Source organism: Lipotes vexillifer, unplaced genomic scaffold (genome assembly GCF_000442215.2).
Source record: "Lipotes vexillifer unplaced genomic scaffold, Lipotes_vexillifer_v1.1 scaffold1643, whole genome shotgun sequence".
Lineage (NCBI taxonomy): Eukaryota > Metazoa > Chordata > Mammalia > Artiodactyla > Lipotidae > Lipotes > Lipotes vexillifer.
Window position 1 is genome coordinate 438504 of NW_006784879.1, and position 15413 is coordinate 453916.

Sequence of the window (15413 nt, forward strand, 5' to 3'; positions counted from 1 at the left end):
GCCCTGTGCATCAGATCAGTGTGTCAGTTCAAGAAACTCTGGTCTTGAACTTGAACAGAAAGAGAAGTGGAACCCAAAGAACTAGCTGCAAACTTCTGCTTCTTGGGGTTACAATTCTGCAATTTAAAAAGCATGATTTGTTTCCCACACCTTAACTTCCCTCTCGCAGACAGCAGGGCAGGTCTGTATCATCACTCTCTTTTAAGGCACTGCCTCGCTCCATTCCCCAGCATACACGACGACTTAGTCAATCCTGGATTGAACTGCTGCTGTCCGTACAGGTTGCGTGTAGCTAGTAGAGCTCAGTATGGCAGCATTCGACTTCACAGGAGCCAAGTGTCACAACGGAGGAAGAGAACGTGTGTCTGTCCTCATCCGAGCATGTTTCAGTTTTGATGCATCGCAGGAAGAGGACACTGGTGCTTTATTAAGAGGGAAACTGAATAAGGTAATGTGCTTTACTGATGTTGGCTTGTTTGGAAAATAGGAATATGAATCCATTTAGCCTTAAGTTTTTTTTTATTTTTTTGTGGTACACGGGCCTCTCACTGTTGTGGCCTCTCCCGTTGTGGAGCACAGGCTCCGGACGCACAGGCTCAGCTGCCACGGCTCACGGGCCCAGCAGCTCCGCGGCGTGTGGGATCTTCCCGGACCAGGGCACGAACCCGTGTCCCCTGCATCAGCAGGCAGACCCTCAACCACTGCGCCACCAGGGAAGCCCTAGCCTTAAGTTTTAACTTTTTTCTCACAAGTTGAATATTTAAAGTGTGGCTCAAAATTAATGATTATTGATTACATCAACATTAATATAGTCAAATCTTGCTCTTTTTGTTTAACGTATAGTACATCTTTTCCTATCCTTTTACTTTCTATCTTTCTGTGTCACATCTGAAATGAATTTCTTACAGACAGCATATTGTTGGTTCATGGTTTTTCATTCTCTTTGCAAATTTCTGTCTTGTAATTACTGTATTTAGACTACTTACATTTAAGGTAATTTTTTGTTTGTTGTTTGTTTGTTTTGGCCACACCACCCGCATGGCATGTGGGATCTTAGTTCCCCAACCAGGGATCAAACCCGTGCCCCCCTCAGGTGGAAGCACGGAGTCTCAACCACTGGATTACCAGGGAAGTCCCTAAGGTAATTGTTGATACGTTAGAACTTATATCTTGCATTTTATTTTTTGTTTTGTTTGTTTCCTCTGTTTCTTGTTCCTTGGTTTCTCTTTTTGTACCTTCCTTTGGATGGAATTTTAGGATTCCATCTTGGCTGGAACCGAGAGCTGTTGAGTAATTTTTTTTTGTATTATAGAAAAATATATGTAAAACATAAAATTCACAATCTTAAACATTTTTAAGTGTACACTCAGTGGCATTAAGTACATTTACAAAGTTGTGAAACAATCACCACTATTCCAGAACATTTTCATCAGCCCAAACAGAAACTATGTATTCATTAAGCAATACCTTTTTCACCATCTCAAACAGAAACTGTGTACCTATTAAGAAATAACTCCCTTCCTCCTGCCCTTGGTAACTCTGTTCGAACTCTAGATGCATTAGTATTGCATCTAAATGAAATTGTACAATATGTGTCCTTTTGTGTCTGACATTCACTTAGTATAATGTTTGTAAGTTGTATTCATGTGGTAGCAGGTATCAGAATTTCGTTCCTTTTTTAGTGTCTGAATAATTTTCCATTGTGTGTATATCACATTCTGTTTATCAACTCGTCTATGGATGGACTCTTGGGTAGTTTCCACCTTCTGGCTGTTGTGGATAATGCTGCTAAGAACATTGGTATACAAGTATCTGTTTGAGCCCCTGCTTTAAATTCTTTTGGATACATACCTATGAGTGGAGTTGCTGGACCATCTTGAATAAGTTTTTAAAACACGAGAAGTTTTCCAAATATTCTATGACAGCAAGGAGACTGACTGTCCCAGAACTCAGAAAGGACAGATGAGAACAATGTCGTACAACGCCGCCATAGAGGACTTACTCCTTGAGTTCTCCTTTATGGCATGATGTCAAGGAGCTCCTCAGAGTCCTTCAGTTACTACTATTATCACCTCCTGAGCCTTTCAGAACTGTGGGTGGTGAGGGGAAGGTGTTATTTAGCAGCACCTAAAGGGTCTCTCTATGCAGGGTATGCTGTTTGGTGAACCAGGATCAGATTAGAGGAAGGCAAGGATTTCCAGAAAACCTTTTTCAGAACATAATTTGGAGAAAGCTTATAAATTCCATAAAATTAGAGTTTATTAGAGTCAAGGACCAGAAAGAATTCAGTTTCATTGATACAGAAACTGGGTTTCTATTACCAAATTTGCCACTAACTGGGCACAAAACTTTAGGAAAGTGACTTAACCTCATCCAACAGTGGCAAGGAGAAGGGCAGGTGGGTTCAACTGGATAATGTAAGGTTTCTTTCAGCCCTAAACATCTATGATTTTTAAATTTCTTGTGGATTTCTTTTTCTCTAGATCAAAATTTTGTATAAAGCCTTGATTCTAGGTCCAGGCTTTGTTGACTTATGGAATGAGCTAACGCCAAATGTCCCATCCCAGAAACTCTTGTTTGTGTTTATGCCGCCACACATCTACTTAGCTCAAGATATGCACCCTGAGTTTATCTAATATAACAAATATGTCCTCAGGATATGAACCATACTACTGGCCAGAAGTATTGGATATTGTCACATGGTAGATTCTGTTGTATTTTATATTATAAAACTTCAGAATAACAATGGTTCTCTTAAAACCCATTCAGTCTCCTTAGCTGATTTCCACAAATATTCTCACCCTTTACAAACATCCAGCTCTTTCTATAAACTCTTGCATTGGTTTTGATTGAATTTCCCCTAGAAATTATAGTAGTATAGGTTTAGAAGCAGCTTGGCCCTCCTTTCCCTCTGAGGACAGGCTTAGGTGTCCCTCTTTGTTATTTTTAACAGCATTCAGTGTATCCATTCATTCATTCAAAAATATGCACCATGCTAGGTGTTGGGGATACAGCAACGAACAAGGCAAGCATGACCGCTGCTTTCATTTAGCTTAATGTCTAGGGATGAAGACAGACATTAAATAAGTAATAATAGGCGTGCTGGATATTAAGAAAGAGAAATGCAAAGTTCTGAATGCTATAGGATCTTATATGGGCATTTAACTGAAATTGTGCTATAAGAAATTTCTAGATGAAGTGACATTTAAGTGGAAATCTGAGTAGTGAGTTGGAGTTAGTCAGGCAAAGATGGGGAGGGAGGACATTCAAGCAGAGGGAACAGATGAAATGAAAAAGTCCATATGGAACATTTGAAAAATGATAAGGTCACACTGGCCATAGTGGGGAGAGGGAAGAAAAGAATGGTAGGAAAAAAGGCTGGAGAGGCAGACGTAAGTCTGACCAGGATGCGTGTTATAAGCCATACTAAGGATTTTAAACTTTATCCTCGAGGAAGGTGGAAATCATAGAGGGTTTAAGGCAGAAAAGAGACAGGATTAAATCTGACATTTACAAAGCTCATTTGGCTATAATGTAGCAAGTGGGTTGGGGGCGGGTTGGCAAGAGAAGAGGCCGGAACTTCCGTCTGGATGTTCCTGCTGCGGTTGGATGAGAATGATATGGGCTCGGACCAGGGCACTCTGTTCACTTGGAGGCGACAGGGTTTGGTGTTGTGAAGAAGTGGGGGAGGAAGGGAGGACAGGAGTGGTTCTGTGAAGACCAAAATGAGAGGGTGTTTCCAAAAGGAGAACGCTGTCAACTGGAGCTGAGCTGTCCAGTAAAGGGATAACTGAAAAATATTGTTTAGATTTCATGATGTGGAAGATATTGCTGCCTTAGGGAGAATACTTCTGGTGGAATGAAGGGGGTAGAATTCATATGGGGTGGCTTGAGGGGTCGATGGAAAGGAAAGAGAAAGGAGGAAGAGAGACAGACAGTGAGTGACTACTACTTTTCACTGCTTTGACTATGAGAAGAATCATTGCTGGGAGATACTGGTGAGTTAAGAATTACACTTTTCACACTGGGAGAGGTTTCCATATATATAAATGCTAAAATGAAGCAGCGGGTAGAGGGGACAGTGGAAGAATTAGGAGAGAAAGGGACAAAGCCAAAGTTTCCTGAGACTATGGATTGGAGGATGAATTCTGGAACCAAGGTGGAGGAATTAGTCATTTGTCACGTTTTGCTGACATTTTCCGACTAGATGTCTGTCTCCTGTGAACTCCTGACAACTAGGGAGTGTACTTTCTTTGATTTTATTGATTTTATATCTCCAGCACTCAGTTTAAGGCTCACCACCCAAAGGTGCCCTGTAAGTGTTTAGCTGAACTGTGGGTCATTTGTGGTAGGAAGACCACAGATGTTTTCCCTTAAGGATATAGATTAAATGCCTTGACACTTAGAGGACTGGGGATCAACTGGAGAGTGGGCTTCTGGAAAACAGATTTTAAAAATGACCAAGAGCTGTGGAATGACAGAGCTCTCTGGCCAGTTGTGAGGCTAATTAACTTGGGTTTAAACCTGATGAGAAGGCCTCAGCTGAAATTAATCAAGTGGAGATAAAGCGCAACCTATAACATATAGGTCAAGAATAACTAAAAAACGAACTCCCTCCCTCTTGGCTGTCTCCTTGGTCCAGAAAAGAAGATGAACAATCCACCAACACTCCACAGGAAAAGAAACAATGCTTGATCCTTTGGAGTCCCATTTTCATCAGCTAGGATGCAGCTGTGCACTCAGGCCATGAACACAGCAACAAATAGCTGACCTCTAATGTTTCTCCATCCAGTTTATCCTAGTGTTGTACAAATAGGGAAGTTAAACTAATTCAAGTGAAACAATTACATTAGAATGTTTCTTCTGTACTGGCAGAGGATGCCATTAACATTGATTAGCAAATGTTATCCCTTATTTATTTGTTCTCCTGAAATTTCAAAATCCTTCAGAAATGTTTGATATTTACGTCAGATTCTCCCAGGAATGAGAAAAGGAGATGGAAGTGGCCTTTCAGTATTTGTAGGAAGGGAAAATGGAAGCAGGATGAAAAGCACATATGGATTTGGTTACAGAAGTAAACTAGTTAATACTTCTAAGAAGGGAATATGCTGAGGATCTCTGTTGAACCAATATTTATTTAACATTTACTGTGTGCTTCTGGCCTAGGCTCTTCCTGCCAGATATGGGCAATAAAAAGGAGATACTGCTTGTCTTTCAGAGTTCATAATCTACAATGTTCACAGTCTTAGAATGAATTCAAGTTCCTCTAATACTGTTCAGAGAGAGAGTTCCCTAAGTTCTAGCAAATGGGGCACACACATAAAGACCCACTTGCAAATGGGCAGAAAGAATGATTTTATTACTCAGAACAGTACCCTATAAATCCCAGTTCAGACTTCCTTGATAAAAGCCAGATTACAGAACATGGCTGAGGACAGAGGTTTACGTGGGGTCCTCAATCTTCCATCCTGGATTTCCCTTGGGGGACTTGCATGTTCCTATGTGCCTGCGGAGATATGACTGGGCTTGCAGAGGGGATTCTGAGTCCAACCAGTAGCCTAAAAAAGAACCCCAGGCCTCCCCGCTTCACTGGGTCCATTCCTTAGTGGTCCTGCCCACTCTTGAACTTGAGCCTGTAAATGCTAGTGTCTAGTCGTCCAGATCAGTTCCCTTTCTCCCACAGGCCATGGAAACACAAAGAGAAGGGGGATACGTGTTTTGCCCTATCCTGACATGAGAGGAAGAGTTCTTTGAGATTTGCTGGATCCTCCCAGCAGATCCCTCTTTTTACTTGAGGAGGTTTTGCTCTCTGGAAACAAATGAGTGAGGCAGACAGTCTCTGTAATAAGATCAGTGAAGCAAGGGAGCCTGGGAAACAGGGACATTTAAGGTCAGGCAGAAAAGAAGGAGAAAAACAAAACAAACAGAGGTAGAACAAAACAGAAACAGAGCTATGGAGACCCAGGAGAGAATATATTGACTTCTCAGATTTCTAGAGAGTAGGAAAGTTTCAAGAAAGGTAGGTAGCAGCACTGAGTGCAACAGTGAGGTCAAGGGAATAATGAAGGTCTGACAGATGCTCATTACCCTTCACAGTGTGGAGGCTACTGATGGCATCTGTCCCGGTGAATTGGTGGGAGAGGCCAGATGGCATGGGGGAGGGATAAAGTTAGGGAACTGAGAGGAGGAAGAAGGGAAGCAAGAAACTTGGTAGATGGGGGGAAAATAGAGAGGATAGTTGCTAAAAGATATCATCGGAGGTTTTTATCAGGACAATGATTTGAGGGCTAGAGACCAAAGGTATTGTGTGGGTGAGCGTGGGGCCATTACAAATCTACTAGAGAAGGCGGGAGGGCTTCTTTGGAGGGGATGGAGCGTTCTGTTACAGAGGAGTTTGAGGCTGCAACGATTAGGATACTGTGGAACTGATTTTCTGAGGGCACAGTTGAAAAGTGTATATTCTGAGTCCTTGTATGTCTGAAAAGGTCTTTATTTTATAGCCTTGCTTGAATTACAGATAGGCTGTAGACTTCTCCCTCAAAATTGCGTAAATATCCTCCCATGTGGTTCTCTGGCATTCAGTTTACAAATGAGAGGATGTCAGCAGGTTTCTTTTCCCTTGTCTGGTGCTTGAGTCGGGGGAGTCTTTTGGTGGAGGGAGTAGGGTAGGGTAGGGGCATGGTCTGGGAGCTTGTAGGATTTCTTGTAGGTTTTTTTTGTCATTGGTAAATTTCATCAGATTATCTATAGCAGGGGTCCCCAACCCCCAGGCCACAGACCAGTCCTGGCCCCTGGCCTGTTAGGAACTGGGCCACACAGCAAGAGGTGAGCGGTGGGCGAGTGAGCAGAGCTTCATCTGTATTTACAGCCGCTCCCCATTGCTCTCATTACTGCCTGAGCTCCGCCTCCTGTCAGATAAGCAGTGGCATTAGATTCTCATAGGAGCACGAACCCTACTGTGAACTGCACATGGGAGGGATCTAGGTTGCGTGCTCCTCATGAGAATCTAATGCCTGGTGATCTGAGGTGGAGCTGAGGCAGTGATGCCGGCGCTGGGGAGCAGCTGCAAATACAGATTATCATTAGCAGAGAGGTTTGACTGCACAGACACCATAATAAATCAATTGCTTGCAGACTCACATCAAAACCCTATCAGTGAGTGACAAGTGACAATTAAGCTGCATCTGGTGGCAGGCTTTATAGTGGTAAGTGAGTTGATGTACTTTAGTTGTACAGCTGCATCTGGTGGCAGGCTGTAAGTCAGAATCCGACACTTATTTTAGCCTGTGCATGGCCCACCCATTATTTTATTTACCACTTCCATCCGCACCTCTTTCCCACAATGTGCACTTGTCTCAGTCACAGTTTTGGTGAGCCCACAAGCTAACCCTAGCCAAAGTGAGTAAAAAACAAACGTTGCTGGAGAGCTTCTTTGAAAAGGGAGTAAGACCCAATATGAGACAGCAGAAAACTCTAAGACTGCCAACAAAAAGAAAGCTGCATTTAAAAGAAAATACCAAGAGTCCTACTTAAATTACAGGTTCATTGCAACAGGTGATCACATTCTCCAATCCCGCTTTGTATAATATGTAGCAACCGGCTACACAATGAGCCATGAAACCTTCAAAACTGCTTGGCCACATGGATACCAAGCACCCTGCATTAAAAGACAAGCCTTTGGAGTTTTTCAAAAGGAAAAAACATGAACACGAAGAACAGAAGCAATTATTGAAGGCCACAACTTCATCAAATGCGTCTGCACTGAAAGCATCATTCTTAGTGGGTAACTGCATTGCTAAAGCTAAGAAGCCCTTTACTATTGGTGGAGAGTTGATCCTGCCTGCTGCTAAGGACATTTGTCATGAACTTTTAGGAGAGGCTGCAGTTCAAAAGGTGGCACGTGTTCCTCTATCGGTTAGCACCATGACCAAATGAATTGATGAAACAGCAGAGGATATTGAGGCACAATTGTTAGTGAGAATTAATGAACCACCATGGTACGCAATCCAGGTTGACGAGTCTACTGATGTTGACAACAAGGCAACAATGCTTGTTTTTTGATATATAAATTTATTTATTTTGTTTTATTTATTCTTGGCTGCTTTGGGTCTTCGTTGCTGCACATGGGCTTTCTCTAGTTGTGGCGAGTGGGGGCTACTCTTTGTTGCACTGCGCGGGCTTCTCACTGTGGTGGCTTCTCTTGTTGTGGAGCACGGGCTCTAGGTGCGCAGGCTTCAGTAGTTGTGGCACATGGGCTCAGTAGTTGTGGCTCATGGGCTTAGCTGCTCCGCGGCATGTGGGATCTTCCTGGACCAGGGCTTGAACCCGTGTCCCCTGCATTGGCAGGCCGATTCTTAACCACTGCTCCACCAGGGAAGTCCAGCAATGCTTGTTTTTGTGTGATATATTTTTCAGGAGGATGTGCTTGAGGATATGTTATGTGCACTTTTGCTGCCAACCAAAACCACAGCTGCAGAACTATTCAAGTTTTTGAATGATTACATATCAGGAAAATTGAACTGGTCATTTTCTGTCGGTATATGCATGAACAGAGCGACTGCCGTGACTGGACGGCTTTCTTGTTTCACTACTCGGATCAAAGAGGTCACTTCTGAATGTGAGTCTACACACTGTGTCATCCATAGAGAAATGCTGGCTAGCTGAAAAATGTCACCTGAACTTACCAACGTTTTGCAGGATGCGATTAAAATTATCAACCACATTAAAGTACATGCCCTTAACTCACGTCTGTCCGTGCAGCTCTGTGAGGAGATGGATGCAGAGCGCACACGTCTTCGCTTATACACAGAAGTGAGATGGCTTTCTAAGGTAGATCTCTGGCCAGAGATTTTGAGAGCCACTCCAGAGATTTCCTTCAGAAAAACAGTCACCACTGGCAGCACATTTCAGTGACACAGAATGGGTCACAAAACTTGCTTACTTGTGTGACATATTCAGCCTGCTCAATAAACTCAATCTGTCACTTCAGGGGAGAATGACAACTGTGCTCTAGTCGGCAGATAAAGTGGCTGCATTCAAAGCCAAACTGGAATTATGGGGGTGACGAGTGAACATTGGGATTTTTAACATGTTTCAAACATTAGCAGAAATTTTGAAAGAGCCACGGCCTTCTTTCTCCCAGCTGGTGCATGATTGCCTATCTCAGCTTTCAAGAGAGTTCGAGCATTACTTCCCAACCACAAAAGACCCATTTGTGAATAAGCCAGGTGAATCGATTTTTTTCTGTGCCAGAAGATGATCAACTGCTTGAGACTGCAAGTGACAGTGGCCTTAAAAGTATGTTTAAGACAACTTCAAATCTTCATATGTTCTGGATTAAACTCAAGGTGGAATATCCTGAGATTGCCATAAAAGCACTGAAAAGCCTGCTTCCATTTCCAACATCTCATCTTTGTGAAGCAGGGTTTTCTGCAGTGACAGCAACCAAAACGAGATTACGGAGTAGACTGGACCTAAGCAACACACCTCGGGTGTCACTGTCTCCCATCACTCCCAGATAGGACCATCTAGTTGCAGGAAAACAAGCTCAGGGCTCCCACTGATTCTGCATTATGGTGAGTTTTGTAATTATTTCATTATATATTACAATGTAATAATAATAGAAATAAAGTGCACAATAAATGCAATGTGCTTGAATCACCCCCAAATCATCCCCCCTGCCCCTGGTCCTTGGAAAAATTGTCTTCCACGAAACCAGTCCCTGGTGCCAAAAAGGTTGGGGACCAGGGGCTGATCTATAGGATGCCTTTTTTTCAGTATTTCTGCCCTACAATCATTAGATCCTTTAAATATGAAATCAACTTTTTCTTTAGCTCAGAAAAAGTTCTATTATTTCCTTGATCATTCCTTCTTCATTTATTATCTTTTCTCCTTCTGGAATTCCTGTTATACAGAAATTAGTTATCATATGTTTTTCTTCCTGTTATTTTTCATAATTATTCTCTCTCACTTCCTTGTTCTCTTTCTTTCACTCTTTTTTCTGTTGCTGTTGTTTTAGATTCCTTAAACTGATTTTCTGTGTCACAGATTCTAGATTTGGTTTTTGACATATTATTCTGCTACTTAAGGCCTCTACTGCTTCTGTTTTGTTTGGGCACTCTGGGTTTTATTTATTTTTTTAACTTTTTGTTCTCTTGTTGCCACTTTTCATGGCTCCTGTTTCATTTACACAACATTTTCCTGAAGGCTACCCTGTCCTTTGAGATTTAAATTAAAATGTCTAATTCCCAATATCATATGTGATGAGAAATGTAATGCCTCCCCTGGGTTTTTCCATTTTAATTCTGAGGGGTTTTGTACTTAGTGTCCCCTCTGGGTCCAGTTTTCTTTGACCAACGATCTCCTGATCTCACTCCTTCTTTTAGCCCATCCTGGCCTGAGCACATCTGTCTCCCTTGTATTTCCCAAATGACATTCACCTTGTGTAAGGTGAAGTCGTAAGGAAGTGGTGATATCACGGCCCTCCAGAGAGCACATACTGTTCTTAAAAGTCCTTTGGCCACCCCATCACCAGGGATTTCTCACCTTTCTCAGTAGGACCCCTCTCCTGTCCTGCTGAGAGGCTGTTGGTTCACAAACTGGTCCCATACAAGGAGGTCAGGGGTAGACCAAAGAAAGGCAGACCGCTCAGATTGGTAGGTGGCAGGTTTAATAAGCAAGGAAACTTCTCTATGAGGCTTGTCTTGGGCGACTGCAAGAGTAGGTCTCCGAACCCACCCACCAGAATCTTAAAGTGTATGTATCAGTAGAAGCCTTAACTGGGTTCAGTCATGTATTCAGTCCAGATGGTCTCAACACCCTACTCTCTCAAGGCTACGACCTTGGAACAGCTCCCACTGTGGGAAAGGTGGGCAAACATACATTCCAAGGATGGGGAAGGAGCGATGAGCTTCCCATTGCCCAGATCCAGCTCAGGGGTCAACCGGTGATCACGTCCTCCTGATGACCCTCACAGGCCTGCCTCTCTTCTTACCTCCCACTTCCGTCTCTTTGTGCTAGTTCCAGAATTTCCTTCTCTTGCATTCTAAAGTTTCCTTTGTTTGTCTGTCAGTACTCAAATAAGTCAGAAAGAAACCTCTTCTCTCCTCAAGAGAATTCAGGGGATTGAATTCGGGTTCCTGATGTTAAAATAACAAATTTTTTTTTGTTTTTTGTTTTGTTTTTTTTTGCGGTACGCGGGCCTCTCACTGTTGCGGACTCTCCCGTTGCGGAGCACAGGCTCCGGACGCGCAGGCTCAGCGGCCATGGCTCACGGGCCCAGCCGCTCTGTGGCATGTAGGGTTTTCCCGGACCGGGGCACAAATCCGTGTCCCCTGCATCGGCAGGCGGACTCTCAACCACTGCGCCACCAGGGAAGCCCAGGAAGCCCTATTGTTTCTTTTACTAAACCCATCTTGGCAAGAGATATCTTTGCTCTGATTGCTCAACTTGTTATTTTTTCTGATAGCTAATTTTTGTCCACCAGTCCTGGATTTCTCTTATTTCTAAACAGGGTCTAGGTTCCTCTTGGCAGTTGCTGTGGGTTTCTTCAGCAGTTGTGCATGTCATGGTTCAGTTACTTCTGGTGGTTTCCTGCTTCCTTTACCTAAATGAGGCTTATATAGGATTTATTAACCATGTAATAAATATACAACCATACTACCTCCAGCAATAAAACATGGACCCTAGAGGGGGCTGTTCTAACCTGAACTAACTATTGCTTCTCTCTCAGATATTTGAATCACTGTTAGCCAGGAGTAAATAACAGACTCGTTACTGTCTATCCTCCAGTGTTTACCTGATTTAGATTCATTTTTCCGATGCATCTGTTGAGTTGTACATATGCTTGCGTTAGGACTGATAAACCAATCACAAAAGTTCATAGTTGCTTTGAATGCAACTGGCAATGTCCAGTTGACTAATTGCACACTAAAAAAGACGCAAAACTGTCTGATGCAAAAAGCTGTGATAGTGCAACAGGAACTCTTGCATTTGCTACTGGGAATATAAACTGGCACAGCCTTGTTGGAAAATTGGTTGACAGTGTCTACCACAGTTTAATGTTTATGTACTATTTGACCCAGAAATGCCACTCCAGAGATGAGGGCTTATGTCCACCAAAAGTTATGCACAGGAATGTTTATAGCATATTTAGTCAAATAGCCAAAACAAGGAACAATCCAAATATCTAACAATAGTAGCATAAAGAAAATGTAGTGTATTTATGCAATGGAATATTATACAGTAATGAAAAGGAACACACCACTGCTATGTGTAACAATGTAGATAAATCCTACAGTCATAATGGTGGGAGAAAAAACCAGATATATTACTGTATGATTCCATTTATATGAAAGGCAAGAGTAGGCATAACTAACCTATGGTGATAGAGGTTAGAAGAGTGATTACTGTTTGAATGGGTTTTTTTTTTTTTTTTTTTTTTTTTTTTTTTGCGGTACGCGGGCTCTCACCGTTGTGGCCTCTCCCGTAGTAGAGCACAGGCTCTGGACGCACAGGCTCAGCGGCCACGGCTCACGGGCCCAGCCGCTCCTCGGCATGTGGGATCTTCCTGGACTGGGGCAGGAACCCATGTTCCCTGCATCGGCAGGCAGACTCTCAACTGCCACACCACCAGGGAAGCCTGGGTATTTTTTTTAAAATTTAATTTTATTTATTTTTTTATACAGCAGGTTCTTATTAGTTATCCATTTTATACATATTAGTGTATATATGTCAATCCCAATCTCCCAATTCATCACACACACACCAACCCGCCACTTTGCCCCCTTGGTGTCCATATGTTTGTTCTCTACATCTGTGTCTCAATTTCTGACCTGAAAACCGGTTCAAATGTACCATTTTTCTAGGTTCCACATATATGCGTTAATATACGATATTTGTTTTTCTCTTTCTGACTTACTTTACTCTGTATGACAGTCTCTAGATACATCTACGTCTCTACAAATGACCCAATTTCGTTCCTTTTTATGGCTGAGTAATATTCCATTGTATATATGTACCACATCTTCTTTATCCACTCGTCTGTCGATGGGCATTTAGGTTGCTTCCATGACTTGGCTATTGTAAATAGTGCTGCAATGAACATTGGGGTGTGTGTCTTTTTGAATTATGGTTTTCTCTGGGTATATGCCCAATAGTGGGATCGCTGGGTCATATGGTAGTTCTATTTGGAGTTTTTTAAGGAAACTCCATACTGTTCTCCGTAGTGGCTGTATCAGTTTACATTCCCACCAACAGTGCAAGAGGGTTCCCTTTTCTTCACACCCTCTCCAGCATTTGTTTTTTATAGATTTTCTGATGATGCCCATTCTAACTGGTGTGAGGTGATACCTCACTGTAGTTTTGATTTGCATTTCTCTAATAGTTAGTAATGTTGAGCAGCTTTTCATGTGCTTCTTGGCCATCTGTATGTCTTCTTTTTTTTTTGTGGTACGCGGGCCCCTCACTGCTGTGGCCTCTCCCGTTGCGGAGCACAGGCTCCGGACGTGCAGGCTCAGCGGCCATAGCTCATGGGCCTAGCCGCTCTGTGACATGTGGGATCCTCCCGGACCGGGGCATGAACCCATGTCCCCTGCATTGGCAGGTGGACTCTCAACCACTGCGCCACCAGGGAAGCCCTGTATGTCTTCTTTGGAGAAGTGTCTGTTTAAGTCTTCTGCCCATTTTTGGATTGTGTTGTTTGTTTCTTTAATATTGAGCTGCATGAGCTGTTTATATATTTTGGAGATTAATCCTTTGTCCGTTGATTCGTTTGCAAATAACTTCTCCCATTCTGAGGGTTGTCTTTTTGTCTTGTTTGCAGTTTCCTTTGCTGTGAAAAGCTTTGAAGTTTCATTAGGTCCCATTTGTTTATTTTTGTTTTCATTTCCATTACTCTAGGAGGTGGATCAAAGAAGATCTTGCAAAAAAAAAAAAAGAAGATCTTGCTGTGATTTATGTCAAAGAGTCTTCTTCCTATGTCTTCCTGTAAGAGTTTTATAGTGTCTGGTCTTACATTTAAGTCTCGAATCCATTTTGAGTTTATTTTTGTGTATGGTGTTAGGGAGTGTTCTAATTTCATTCTTTTACATGTAGATGTCCAGTTTTCCCAGCACCACTTACTGAAGAGACTATCTTCTCTCCATTGTATCCTTGCCTCCTTTGTCATAGATTAGTTGACCATAGGTGCATGGGTTTATCTCTGGGCTTTCTATCCTGTTCCATTGATCTATATTTCTGTTTTTGTGCCAGTACCATATTGTTTTGATTACTGTAGCTTTGTAGTATAGTCTGAAGTCAGGGAGTCTGATTCCTCTAGCTCCATTTTTTTTCCCTCAAGACCACTTTGGCTATTCAGGGTCTTTTGTGTCTCCATACAAATTTTAAGATTTTTTGTTTTATTTTGTAAAAAATGCCATTAGTAATTTGATAGGGATTGCACTGAATCTGTAGATTGCTTGGGGTAATATAGTCATTTTCACAATATTGATTCTTCCAATCCAAGAACGTGGTATATCTCTCCATCTGTTTGTATCATCTTTAATTTCTTTCATCAGTGTCTTATAGTTTTCTGCATACCAGTCTTTTGTCTCCCTAGGTAGGTTTATTCCTAGGTATTTTATTCTTTTTGTTGCAGTGGTAAATGGGAGTATTTCCTTAATTTCTCTTTCAGATTTTTCATCAGTAGTGTATAGGAATACAAGAGATTTCTGCGCATTAATTTTGTATCCTGCAACTTTACCAAATTCATTGATTAGCTCTAGTAGTTTTCTGGTGGCATCTTTAGGATTCTCTATGGATAGTATCATGTCATCTGCAAACAGTGACAGTTTTACTTCTTCTTTTCCAATTTGTATTCCTTTTATTTCTTTTTCTTCTCTGATTGCCGTGGCTAGGACTTCCAAAACTATGTTGAATAATAGTGGTGAGAGTGGACATCCTTGTCTTGTTCCTGATCTTAGAGGAAATGCTTTCAGTTTTTCACCATTGAGAATGATGTTTGCTGTGGGTTTGTCATATATGGCCTTTATTATGTTGAGGTAGGTCCCCTCTGTGCCCACTTTCTGGAGAGTTCTTATAATAAATGGGTGTTAAATTTTGTCTAAAGCTTTCTCTGCATCTATTGAGATGATCATATGGTTTTTCTTCTTCAATTTGTTAATATGGTGTATCACATTGATTGATTTGCGTATATTGAGGAATCCTTGCTTCCTGGGATAAACCCCACTTGATCTTGGTGTATGATCCTGTTAATGTGTTGTTGGATTCTGTTTGCTAGTATTTTGTTGAGGATTTTTTGCATCTATGTTCATCAGTGATATTGGCCTGTAGTTTTCTTTCTTTGTGACATCCTTGTCTGGTTTTGGTATCAAGGTGATGGTGGCCTCGTAGAATGAGTTTGGGAGTGTTCCTCC

General features: G+C 42.0%; 1 protein-coding gene across 1 annotated transcript in view; it reads left to right on the top strand.

Annotated features, from left to right (window-relative positions):
- The first annotated feature begins 307 nt into the window (after window positions 1–307).
- Window positions 308–15413, top strand: part of LOC103073783 (cytidine monophosphate-N-acetylneuraminic acid hydroxylase) — a 95883-nt gene continuing 80777 nt past the window's right edge. The window contains exon 1 of the mRNA XM_007457016.1: window positions 308–448. Coding sequence (XP_007457078.1) covers window positions 308–448 — 141 coding nt within the window. The remainder of the gene's footprint in view (window positions 449–15413) is intronic.